At 36.1% G+C, this 12,243-nt stretch overlaps 1 protein-coding gene across 2 annotated transcripts in view; it reads left to right on the top strand.

Annotated features, from left to right (window-relative positions):
- LOC112055873 (protein eiger) overlaps window positions 1-10,374 on the top strand; it is a 70,055-nt gene extending 59,681 nt beyond the window's left edge. The window contains exons 5-8 of one of the 2 annotated variants that reach the window (XM_052882530.1): window positions 2,368-2,461; window positions 4,281-4,368; window positions 5,402-5,556; window positions 6,702-10,374. In XM_052882530.1, coding sequence (XP_052738490.1) covers window positions 2,368-2,461; window positions 4,281-4,368; window positions 5,402-5,556; window positions 6,702-6,989 — 625 coding nt within the window. In that variant the 3' untranslated portion in view covers window positions 6,990-10,374. Of the gene's footprint in view, window positions 1-2,367; window positions 2,462-4,280; window positions 4,369-5,401; window positions 5,598-6,701 lie in introns of both variants that reach the window. The other variant, XM_052882532.1, reaches the window with a different exon arrangement.
- The last annotated feature ends 1,869 nt before the right edge of the window (window positions 10,375-12,243 follow it).

The raw sequence follows: 12,243 nt of genomic DNA, 5'->3' as shown, positions 1-12,243 counted from the left end.
TTGTACTATTAAGTACCTATAAATATATACATGTCATTCCGGTAAGATGCTGCGTAGTAACCAATCAAGCGTAACTAGTGAGTGTGACGTCACCCGGGTCTCAGCTGAAAATCAGCGCTGGGCATTGCTTTCCTGCGATGAACGGCTAATGCTGAGCTGTAAACCCTTTCTGTTTGGTGTCACCTTTGACATTATCTATGTAGCTAAGGGTGTCATAGACAGTCATATAATATCTAAGATAGGATGTACTGCTTGTGACACTAAAAAGTGAATAAACTTATTTTCTTTCTTTGTTTCTTTCTTTCTTTAGACCACACCACTGAAGTAAAAGATCTTTAGATCTCCCTCTTAACGTCCATTCGCCTCGCTCGATTACACTTTTCGTAACGTATTCACCAGCGTTGCTCCCCAACGGAAGCGTGTGTAATAAAGTTTTAAAGCAAAAAATTTACACATGACATAATCGTCGATCACCTAATTGAATGAATCGACGATTATGCCATTTCGATGGAATGCCAAAAATTAAATTTCACTAAATACGAAGTTGCCATGGAAATGAGCGATGTCGCATCGCTGTAACTTTACAGAATGCAGGGACTTTTTTAGTGTGGTCGATAGATCACATACAAAAAATATATATATTTAACTAAACAGCCGAAACCTAACCATCTAAGTATTCATGTCACCTCATTACATGATATTTGTCTCGGCTGGAACGTGTCAAGGATATGCGTAAGCCTACATTTACACAACCTTTGCTAGTCTGGTAAAAATTTAATAAGCATAAGCGATGAAATCTTCTTTGAACTTCGGATCGCGGCTGAAACCGCGAATCCCTAGAAAGCTTCCAATAAGCTGCGGTTTGGGACAATGTCGTCGCTTAAAATAAAGTTTTAAAAGGAAAGCTTCGGTTATCTTACGACATCATACCTATTTCCAAAGCGCTGCGTAATTTCTAAGAAAATACAATTCAATTTTATAATGAAAACATTGTTGCACAATGTAAACAGTGCCAAAGTTATTTCAGACTCGTGATTTATAAGTCGATTATTATTATTCGACTTTCGAGGCCTTTGTGAAATGGGGATAATTTTGCTATATTCGTCATCATCTTGTACCTCATTACCTATGATCAGCCTATTTTTAACGACCCACTATAGGCCTCTTTATTGAAGGCACCCACCACTCTTGTTTGATGTTTAACTCTTTAATCACTATTACCAGACGTTAATAATAATGTGGTATTGTGAGGAGGTTCTTCACTCTGGACCCCTGACCACCTGTTGCTTGGGCACTCAAATGTCCCGCACCGAGAAGGTTTATTTTTTTATAAATTTTAATAGTGTTTTGTATTATATTTTTTATTAACATTGTTATAAATTAAAAAAAAAGATCTATAAATAAATGAGAGAAAAAAATTGTGGTTAATAATAACGAGCTGTGATAAACCAGTGGATATGACCTCTGCCTCCGATTCTGAGAGTGTAGTTTCGAATTGTAGTTATGATTTTAAGAAATTAAATATCACGTGTCTCAACCTGTGAATCAAAAACATGGTGAGGTAAAACTGCATAAGTTTGCATAACCTGAGAATTTTCTTAATTCTCTGCGTGTGTGAAGTCTGCCAATCTGCATTGGGCCAGCGTGTAACAAATAATAATATAAATTTTTTGTAACAAATAATAATAATTAAAACTATGTAACAACCCAGAGGCCAAGCCCTTAAAAGTTTTGTTACAAAATGGGTGGAGTGGCCAACGAATTTGAGAAACTGTTAAGAATTTCGCAAATTAATGAGAATAACTTGTTTTGAAACTTGGTTTAGATTGTTTAAAACTTTTGATTTAGGGTCTACTCATGAATTCTCTAAACTTTGACCGAAGATATTGATTTATTACTTGATGCCATCAATTAATAGTTAGTCCTTATTTAAACGAGTGAAATACAGATTTTTTTAAGTATCTTCTTTCTTCTTTAGTTCTATAGCCTCAATAGCTCAACGGTCACAGCGGTCGGACTCATCACTGAGGAGTGGTGGCTCGATTCCCGCCCCGTTGGATTATTGTCGTACCCAATCCTAGCACAGTCTTTCTCGACTAGTTGGAGGGGAACGGGGAATATTGGTCATATTATAAAAGATATGACAAATATTTTTTTATAAAAAAAAGATTCATTTATATTATTACCTAAGTCAATATATTTTTAAATGAAAGCTATTTTATTCAACGGTGCAAAGGTTACGTTGTAATCCGGGAAGTTCAAGGTTTAACCGGTGCGCTAACATGAAAATAAAAAAAAAACATACATACAGCCGAACGTAGAACCTCCTCCTGTTTGGAAGTCGGTTAATGAATATTTTTATTACAGACGCAAGACAAAGAAATTCTCCCCGAACGCCGATGCTCATAACAAAATGGCTTTACACACTGTATCCAGAACTGCGAGGAACAGTAATGATGAGGTAATTATCTGCATGTATTCAGTTCTAAAAATATTAGGTACTTACCCTTATCAACATTTTTTTTTAATTTTAAATGAAAGCTCTTTAACAAGGATCAACTCATGACTAACGTTTTAACTAATGTGAAGGTAAATCATGACTAACGAGATTTATTATGATTGTAAAGCTGGAAGGATTTCGAGAACTATTAGTTTATTATATATTTAGGTATAGGTACGTAATATGATAACATTGTAAGGAATCCAAAAGTCTAATGTATGTTAGGTCCAGCCTCGTACCAGCATAATCATTATTGTAATGAGTATGTATGTATGTATGAGAAACCGGAGTTTGTATTGGTATGGATTTCCTTTTATTTAGGCTTACCTATGTCAAAATTCCATTCTTTGCCACTGTTAGGTACTTATCGTAATAAATATTATATTACAGTTGCATAATATGAATAACGATAAGGATTTACCAGTGGCGAAGAGTTCATACAGGCCGATTCCCATCGGGTTACCTTTTAAAAATCCATACAGAGTAACTTCTCCCGTTTTCCCAACATTTCCCTTCACTGCTCTTCTACTATTTATCGTAGCGTGATGTAAAAGTACATTTACGAGTACTATAACCTGCCCAGGAGTATGAAGAATAATTGTATCGATCACAAATCATCTGATAGTTATTTTGGAAATATATTTTATGTACATAATTGACCTCTCTACAGATTTATTATAAGTATAGATAGGAGATATAGATTTACAGGATACTAAAGCACAATCTACCTTTTTAAAGTTTTAAACATTCTACATATGTATTCTATGATATAGGCTGTGATATAGGATCCCAAAAATCCATGGTTTCCGCAGGATGTGAAAAACTGAATTTCACGCGGTCTAAGTCTCAGGCGTCCGCTAGTGCTAAGAATAAGATGAAGAATAAGAATCATTTATTTGCAAGAAACATTACATTTAGTTATACAAAGATGTTCTTATGTATTAGGTAACAATGTTTCACCATTAATAGGTATACAAATGTTTATTGTTTAATTAATTAAATTAAAATTTAATGACATTAAGTTTAAAAGAAATATAATTAATACTATTTTTTGAAGCATCAGCAAAGTACTCTTCTATGGAGTGGTAACATTTTACTATTAGAAACTTTTTAAGATTTTCTTTAAGTGTAGGTTTGCTTATGCTTCTGTTTGACAGCTGTTGTGGCAAGTTGTTATAGATTTTTGGCGCCATATACAAAATACTTTTATTAAATACTAGCGGACGCCCGCGACTTCGTCTGCGTGAAACCCTCCTACTACGCCTACCCCTACCCTACCCCTACCTTACCCCTACCCTACCACTACCCTATCCTTACCCTACCCCTATGGTAGGGACCATGCGACGGCGATGGAAGCTTAAAAATGGAGTAACTTTTCCCGTTTTCCCAACATTTTCCTTCACTGCTCTGCTCCTATTGATCGTAGCGTGATGAAAAATATACTATAACCTGCCCAGGAGTATGAAGAATAATTGTACCAAGTTTCGTTAAAATCCGTCGAGTAGTTTTTGTTTCTATAAAGAACATACAGACAGACAGACAGACAGACAAAAATTTTACTGATTGCATTTTTGGCATAAATATCGACCACTAATCACCCCCCCTGATAGTTATTTTGTAAATATATTTCATGTACAGAATTGACCTCTCTACAGATTTATTATAAGTATAGATGTGAGGTAGCAATACGTATTATATTGGTATTGTATCAAAGTGTGTATTATGTGTATTGTTTGCATAACGTGTACACGTGTATACCGAATATGTTTATTGTTTGTAGGGGGGTGCCCCCCGGCGCGCCTTCATAGCCGCCCATTTCCATGGCAACACATCACATCTCAGCCCCGAGATACACGAGCACTATAAAGGTATGAATAATATGAAAAACTTTTCATTTACCGATAGGTATTATGAGCTAAGAAATCAAGTGACACATGTCTCAAACGGTGAAGGAAAAACATCGTGAGGTAACCTTAATTCTCTGCATGTGTGAAGTCTGCCAATCCGCATTGGGCCAAGTGGACTATATAACCCCTCTCTTTCTGAGAGGAGACTCTCAGAAAGAGCTCAACAGTGAGCCGAATATGGGTTTATAATTATGATGATGATTATGAGCTATCCATAATTTTGTGAATTGATGTGTTAACTATTAAAATAATCTATACTAATATTATACAGCTGAAGAGTTTGTTTGTTTGTTTGGTTGAACGCCCTAATCTCAGGAACTACTGGTCCGATTTGAATAATTATTTTAGTGTTAGATAGCCCATTTATTGAGGACTCTTCAGCTTTATAATATTAGTATAGATATATAGATAGGTAGGTACTCGTAATTATTGATAGTGTGAAAAATGCTTATAATTACACATTAATATAAAAGTACAATATAGTACTTATATCCATAGATACATCGAATGTGTAAATTATATATATACCTACATGGGAACCCTGCGAGGGGTCGACGTTATTGCTCGATTTATTATAACTTGCCGCGAGCGATTTAATTCCGTCTACCAAGAAGAATAATTAAAATGCCGCTTTCCCCTCCACAAAACAAATTGAAAAATAATTCCACGAAATAAATTATTATTCGAAAAATAATCAAGAAAATGGTAAAAAGCGTCTTTCCCGTTTTTTGTCTTTACCTTTCCCACCGTCTTCAACCGAAAAAGGAAAATGATATTCGCAATTACCTACTATTAACTGATGATAGACTGATAAAATGTTAACAATCTGGCAATGATCGTAGCAAATTCCGAATTGGAGCAAAGTTGGTCTACATTTTAAATTCCCTTTCCCTGGTCGCATAGTGGGCTATCAAAATTGGTTGATGATAATAATACGTGTAATTGTCCCTATAGAAAAAATACACGTATTTATAAATAATGATGTATTTCCCAGGAAACGGCCTAGTCCGAGTGGCGCACGGCGCTCATCACGACGTGTGGTACCCGTCGCCATGGACGGCTGCGTCGCCGCTGCACGCGCGCCCCACTCTCAGCAGGAATGGCCACATCAACGTGCACCACAACGGCGTCTACCTTGTCTACGTGCAGGTAACAAACGTGTGAAACCCGTCATCCTCGTCTACGTGCAGGTAACCAACATGTGAAACCCGTCTACGTGCAGGTAACAGACGTGTGAAACCCGTCTACGTGCAGGTAACAAACGTGTGTAACCTGTCTACGTGCAGGTAACAGACGTGTGAAACCCGTCTACGTACAGGTAACAGACGTGTGAAAGCCGTCTACGTGCAGGTAACAGACGTGTGAAACCCGTCTACGTGCAGGTAACAAACGCGTGAAACCTGTCTACGTGCAGGTAACAAACGTGTGTAACCTGTCTACGTGCAGGTAACAGACGTGTGAAACCCGTCTACGAGCAGGTAACAAACGCGTGAAACCTGTCTACGTGCAGGTAACAGACGTGTGAAAGCTGTCTACATTATCTACGTGCAAGTAACAGAAGTTTGATACCCGTCTACAAATTCTAGGTTTTGAAATGAAGGTTTTTTTACTGTATCCTCATTCCTCAGGGTAGGCAAATCATCTGATATCTCACCTGGATGGTAAAATTAAAGAAGAGATTTAAGATCGATCACGCTTGTTCAGAAATATAACCACGAACAACAGACTTCGGAAGAACCTACAGATTCTACCTACTCATGCAAGTGATCATTGGAGTTAATTAAAGAATTCGACATTTAATTATAAATCTTAAATTGAGGATAATTATGTTAGTAGCGGAGAAAACGGAAGCGTGGGGTATTTGTTATAGTCGGAGAGTCAGCGACAGTCAGACCTTCGTCATTTTATGCAAGCTGATAGTTTGTCAGGGAATATAACATAAAAAATTACACTTCCAACGGTCGCACCAAGCCACCATGGTCCAATCTCCATTATTGGCTACCGTACTGACTTATGGTAGGAGCCTGAGCTGACAAACTTTCAGCTTTTATAAAATGGCGAAGGTCTGGGTCTAGGTTTAAGGACTCTTAGACCATTACCTGTGGAACCCGTCATCTTGTAAAGCCGCGTTTACACGCCCGCCTCTCTCTTAGCCAACAGACACGACGGGGTTTCATTATAATCGATGAGAGCCAACTTACTGTACATAGATTCGGGATTTTAGATAAGTGGGTATTGTAATACTGAGAGTGAAATATCGATGACTTAACTTATCTTCTTATGTATTGTTCCAGATATACTATTTGGATAGTCACGACATAATATCGTGGGTACTGCACAGAAGCAACAGGTACATGGAGGGACGGGACACTCTCCTGCAATGCGCGCAGTCTTCACACTCCTTAGAGCGACTGGAGAAGCCCAACTCTTGCTTCTCTGCCGCTGCTCTCTTCCTGAGAGCAGGCGACATACTCGCTGTGAGGAACACCGGCGGAGATAGACACTCGCTGATGCAGCCCGAGAAGAGTTTCATAGGTCTCATTAAGCTGGCCGACGCCGAAGAACCGAACGACGAAATGTAGTTTTATAAGTCGTCATAAGTTATATTTTTCCAAGTACTTTGTCAAATTACAGGGTCTCTGGAAATTCATCAGTACAAAATCTTTTTATAAAAAAAATATTACTGTGCTACGCACCGAATTTGGTATTTATTTTTGTAAATCTCTACAGTTATGATTAGTTTTGTTTAAAGTACGAATATGTACGAATATTAATTAAGTATAGAAAGTATTTAAGGGTCATTAAAGCTTAAATAAAAATGTTAACATAAGTCTTCGAAATGTTCAGACATTTTAATAGGAGCAGGTAAATTCTGAATTCGAATGCTGAAGTAAAGAAGTGAATGCTTCGAACCGTAACTTGGAAGCATAGTGTTCACGCCGCAATGAATGAAATATAAAACTATGCGGCCTTTCTCACTCTCATAATACGAGTAAGTTTTAGTAGTAACGTCACGGACCAATGGCAGTTGGTAGGTGGCCATTACTCATTTCAGTAGATAAGGTTGCGGGACCGATGATATCGATTCTCGTACCAATAACGGCAGATCGCCTTTCTCTCTATTTCAGTTTCCATGGGGACTGAATTTGAAATTCTATAACGCGTATCTGCATAAGTTAGCTTAAGTTTCCTATTGTATTATTTTTCAATAAAATGATATACTTGTTCGCATCTATTAATTCTTGCCTAGCTGAGAAATTCAGCTTTACAATAATGTTTAGTGATATTTTATACTATAGTCATAAAAGTGCCATTACGGGAAAATAACTCATTTCATGTTTAAGTGTTTTAATACTAATAATAATAATTTTTATGTTCGGGAAAATCGAGTTTATTTCATAGAATTTAGCATTAGGTATATAATCAATAGGTATTATATATTTCTGTAATCTTCATCATGAATTTCATTTTCCAAATTTTTCTTTACTGTTAAATATCTCAATAGTAGTATACACCGTGCTACCGGCCGCGTCTATAATCCGCCGCGACATGTATGTATCCATTAAGAGAAACTCTATAGTAATATTAAAAATAAGCTGAAGCACATTCACACGCTATCGAAAAAAAAAATTAAAATTGATGAAAAAACTTCAGAACATCCTGTTTCATTCTGTTTGGAAATAAGAAGTTAATGAACTTTGACCTAGTTTCAGAAATTTTGTTGTTTAATACCTACATACCTACTATTTTTGATACACCTAGTCGGCGGCAGTGTCTTTACTAGGGCTGTTAATAAAATATCGATATATCAAAATATCGACATTATCACTTAATAGCGATAAGTATTCATTACTAATATTTTTATGGACGATATATCGATAGTTCGATATTGAAACGTAGATATCGATACTAGATATTTTTAACAAGTTTTAATTTTTTATATCCCTCGCAAATTATTTAAACTAAAACATTATCAAACATAATCTACTTTACTTTATTTATACTTTATTACGTTTTTCATATTTTAGTTTATTTAATTGCATTTTATCGAAAATGTCACTGAAATAAGTAAAACGTAATGTATTCAGATAGTATACACTACTTTACCCTCAGACAAAACTTTAAACATGTTTAATCGTATTCATTTACTTGTCAATTTAGTTACATAAAAAAATAGTGAAGTTTAATAAATACTTAATTGTTAAAAGTTTTCATTTAGCCGAAAACTTTATTTTGAAATTATCGATATATCGAGAATCCGATATTTTAAAAAATAGCAAGCCCTAGTCATTTGCGGTTTCCTTTTTGATAACGCCGCTCGCCGCCTAACCCGTAACTATTGTCGGCAATGTCCAAAAATAGGTACAGGTAAGAAATGTATCTTTCGATCGTTTCTTATAACGCAAGGTGATTGGTTGGGTCTTAATAATTCGATCATTCGGGTCACGGGTCTTTCGTGTTTTGTGTATCGTTACGACTCGACTTAAAGTATGTAGTTACTTGAGTCTTAAACTGAACATCCGTAGGACATGAATCGGAACCCTTTTCTTATTCGTTACAAGTAATCCATCGACTACAATTGCACCTGACGGTAGTGTAGTAAGTGATTATGCAATCTGAAATGGAAACGGACTAACTTATTAGGGGGAGTATTTGAATCCACGGCTTGACGGTACGTCTTTGTCGGTAGGGTGGTAACGAGCCACGATCGAAGTCTCCCACCAGCCAGGCCTGGACCAAAACCCCAATCGGCCCAACCGAGGTTCGAACCCAGGACCTCCGTCTTGTAAATCCACCGCGCACACCACTGCGCTACGAAGGCCGTTAAAATTCCGAACTGATCGGATTTTAGGTTGCTATTCTGTAGAGTGATGTTGTACGACTGACCGACGAGTATTCGATCCAGATAATTGTTACAAGTCCAATTCAGTGTGGTGAACAAAAATCGTTCGCAGATTATTTGAGGCGCTTACGGCCGCGTCACTCGCTCACGCACAAGTACTGATCGGGTATCAGAGATTCGATCAATCGCGATCGACACAGGTCTAGTACGGGTTAACACCCGTAAATAAAATAAAATTTAATTTAAAGAAATAGGTTAAAGTGAATGACCTCAAAGCTCAAAGGGACCGACGGGCTGCCGACGTGACTGCGGCGAGGAGGTAGGTAGATGTTTGAAAATACAGGATGTGTTAAAATAATCGATTTTTGAAAGTTTATTACAATTGTAACTCCTTGAATTGTACTTTGTTTTTTTTTTTAATAACACTGATGGATAATAGACATTGGGTACATTATGTGGGATTTTGGTTTAAGACGAATAACGTAGCGCGGTGTATATTTTGATATTATGCAAAATACATTTCGCCAAGAAAAATATCAACATTACGTTGGTAAGATTGAAGTATTTTTAAGTGTTTTCCTTTTTTTTCATTACTTTCTATAAAGTAATGATGTAAATTTAATTACATTATAATTTTTTTTGTAGGCTTTATTAGACACTATTTTCTAATGTGGTCTTTAAAAAAGTCTCCTCTGGCATTATGCTAAATAATTCAAAATAATGGCATTATTATTACTTTTTGGGTGTAAAAATAATAATAATGCTTAATGCATAATTATTATTTTTACATACACTAGTACATTTCATTTACATAATTCGGCGCTTTTCATATGACGTTGTATTGTATAATACAGTTGCTTCATAATTATTTAACTTTTATGTTATATTTAAGTTTGTTTAATTAGTAGTTTCGTTATATCAATCGTGACCCATCGTTAGATGTTAACTGAGATCAAATTCAATATTTTCTAAAGATCTGTTATGCCATTGATATTGATGTTTGTAATGATATTAATCACTTAGAGTTACATAATTTATTACTACATTTGTACGAAAAAACTAATGTCCTGTTGCATTGTGATCATTGATGTTATATGGTCAGAATAAAATTATAATAAAAATAACTGTTTTATTTACAAAATGCTATAGTTATGTGCATCTTTATCGGAGAGTAGTTATAAGACTAAAGCTCTGAATGTCCTTTTAACGGTGTAAGGATTTTTAACAAAAAAAAAACAAGTTTAAACTCAAATTCTCTTCTTTAAAATTCATTTTTTAATCACCAATAAATGAAAATTATTAAGCAGTCAATATTTCTTGTTCCTCATTCGCCTGTTAGTCTTACGCTAAAAATCACAGTTTTGACCAGAGACCTGTTGAAGGTGACATGACCTTACAGAATAGGGATTGCGATAAAACTGTGTATCGAAATATGTAATTAGGCATTAAATCACGCGAAACATCGAAGCCTTATTGCGTTTTACTCGTAATTTTGGAACAATCAAAATAAAGTTATTCATGTTTGAGTATTCATGGGCTGGGGTCGGTAGAAATTAGATTCGGCAATATAATGAGGCCACGCCATACAATGTACATAGAAGAACACGCCTACGAGAGGATTCAGACTGGGTGCTAACTGCCATTTCTCCAAAGAGAGAACATGTGAGTGAAGTGTATTAAATGCTTTTGCTCCTTCTGCTTAATATTGTAAAGTTGTAGTTTTTTTTTTTTATTATAAGCTCAAGCTGGACACAAGATTTTTGGCTAGGTTATGCACTATACTTACAAATTGTAAGAAATGGAAAATTTCTTCGCCAATACTGGTTTTTACTGAATTCTCAGGGTAGGCAGTACATGCATGCATTTATGAAGTACAAGCCCTCATCTGATATCTCACCTGGATGGTAAAATTAAAGAAGAGATTTAAGATCGATCACGCTTCTTCAGAAATATAACCACGAACAACAGACTTCGGAAGAACCTACAGATTCTACCTACTCATGCAAGTGATGATTGGAATTAATTAATGAATTCGACATTTAATTATAAATGTTAAATTGAGGATAATTATGCTAGTAGCGGAGAAAACGGAAGCAAAAAGAAAATGTCATAGGTTACATTGCAGTAAGCCAAACTGCTTAATTAACCGGGTCTCTAGCCATGTGGCACGTCGATTCTATTTCTACGATGGCATACGCTTCGAAAATTAAAAAATGTATGAGAATGACAATCGTCATCGTCAGTTCATTCGATTGTCATTTCCATACATTTTTTTAGTTTTCGTAGCGATAGCGTCTGTAGAAAGAGAATCGACATGCCACATGGCTACAATGCTTAGGGTCTTCGCTACATCTCATCGTATGTAGAACATCTCGCGAGACTGTAGTAGCGCAGTAGGCCGCGTTGCTTTTTGGAATAATAGGCGGGTAAGTCCGTTTAAATTTGAATGTTTATTCATCAGATTGGGAATCAGCGCGTTTATCTCGGTGAACAGATTCCCAATAATACGCTTCAGTTTGTTTTGTTTACTCTTAGACTTGTTTACGTAAACATGAATTTGCGGTTTAATGAAACACTACATAGATATGAGTAGCTGTTATAGACTACAACCCTGTGTAGCCAGACATTCGTCATCTATACTAATATTATAAAGCTGAAGAGTTTGTTTGTTTGTTTGATTGAACGCGCTAATCTCAGCAACTACTGGTCCGATTTGAAAAATTCTTTCAGTGTTAGATAGCCCATTTATCGAGGAAGGCTATAGGCTATATATCCCGTATTCCTACAGGAACGGGTACTACGCGGGTGAAACCGCGCGATGTCAGCTAGTTTTATATAAAGGCTGACGGAGTTAGCCATATGCAAGTGGCAACTATGGAGTTTTCAACATAGTAAGGGCGCAAGCTAGCTAAGCAAATTCCCTTTTTATCCCTATCACACTTTAGTAGCACCTTGTTTTTTTTTATCAGATATATATTTCATATAGTAAGTAT

Source organism: Bicyclus anynana, chromosome 1 (assembly GCF_947172395.1).
Source record: "Bicyclus anynana chromosome 1, ilBicAnyn1.1, whole genome shotgun sequence".
In the NCBI taxonomy this organism is placed as follows: Eukaryota; Metazoa; Arthropoda; class Insecta; order Lepidoptera; family Nymphalidae; genus Bicyclus; species Bicyclus anynana.
The sequence above is the reverse complement of the archived record's forward strand: the minus strand, read 5'-3'. Positions and strand labels throughout refer to the sequence as shown.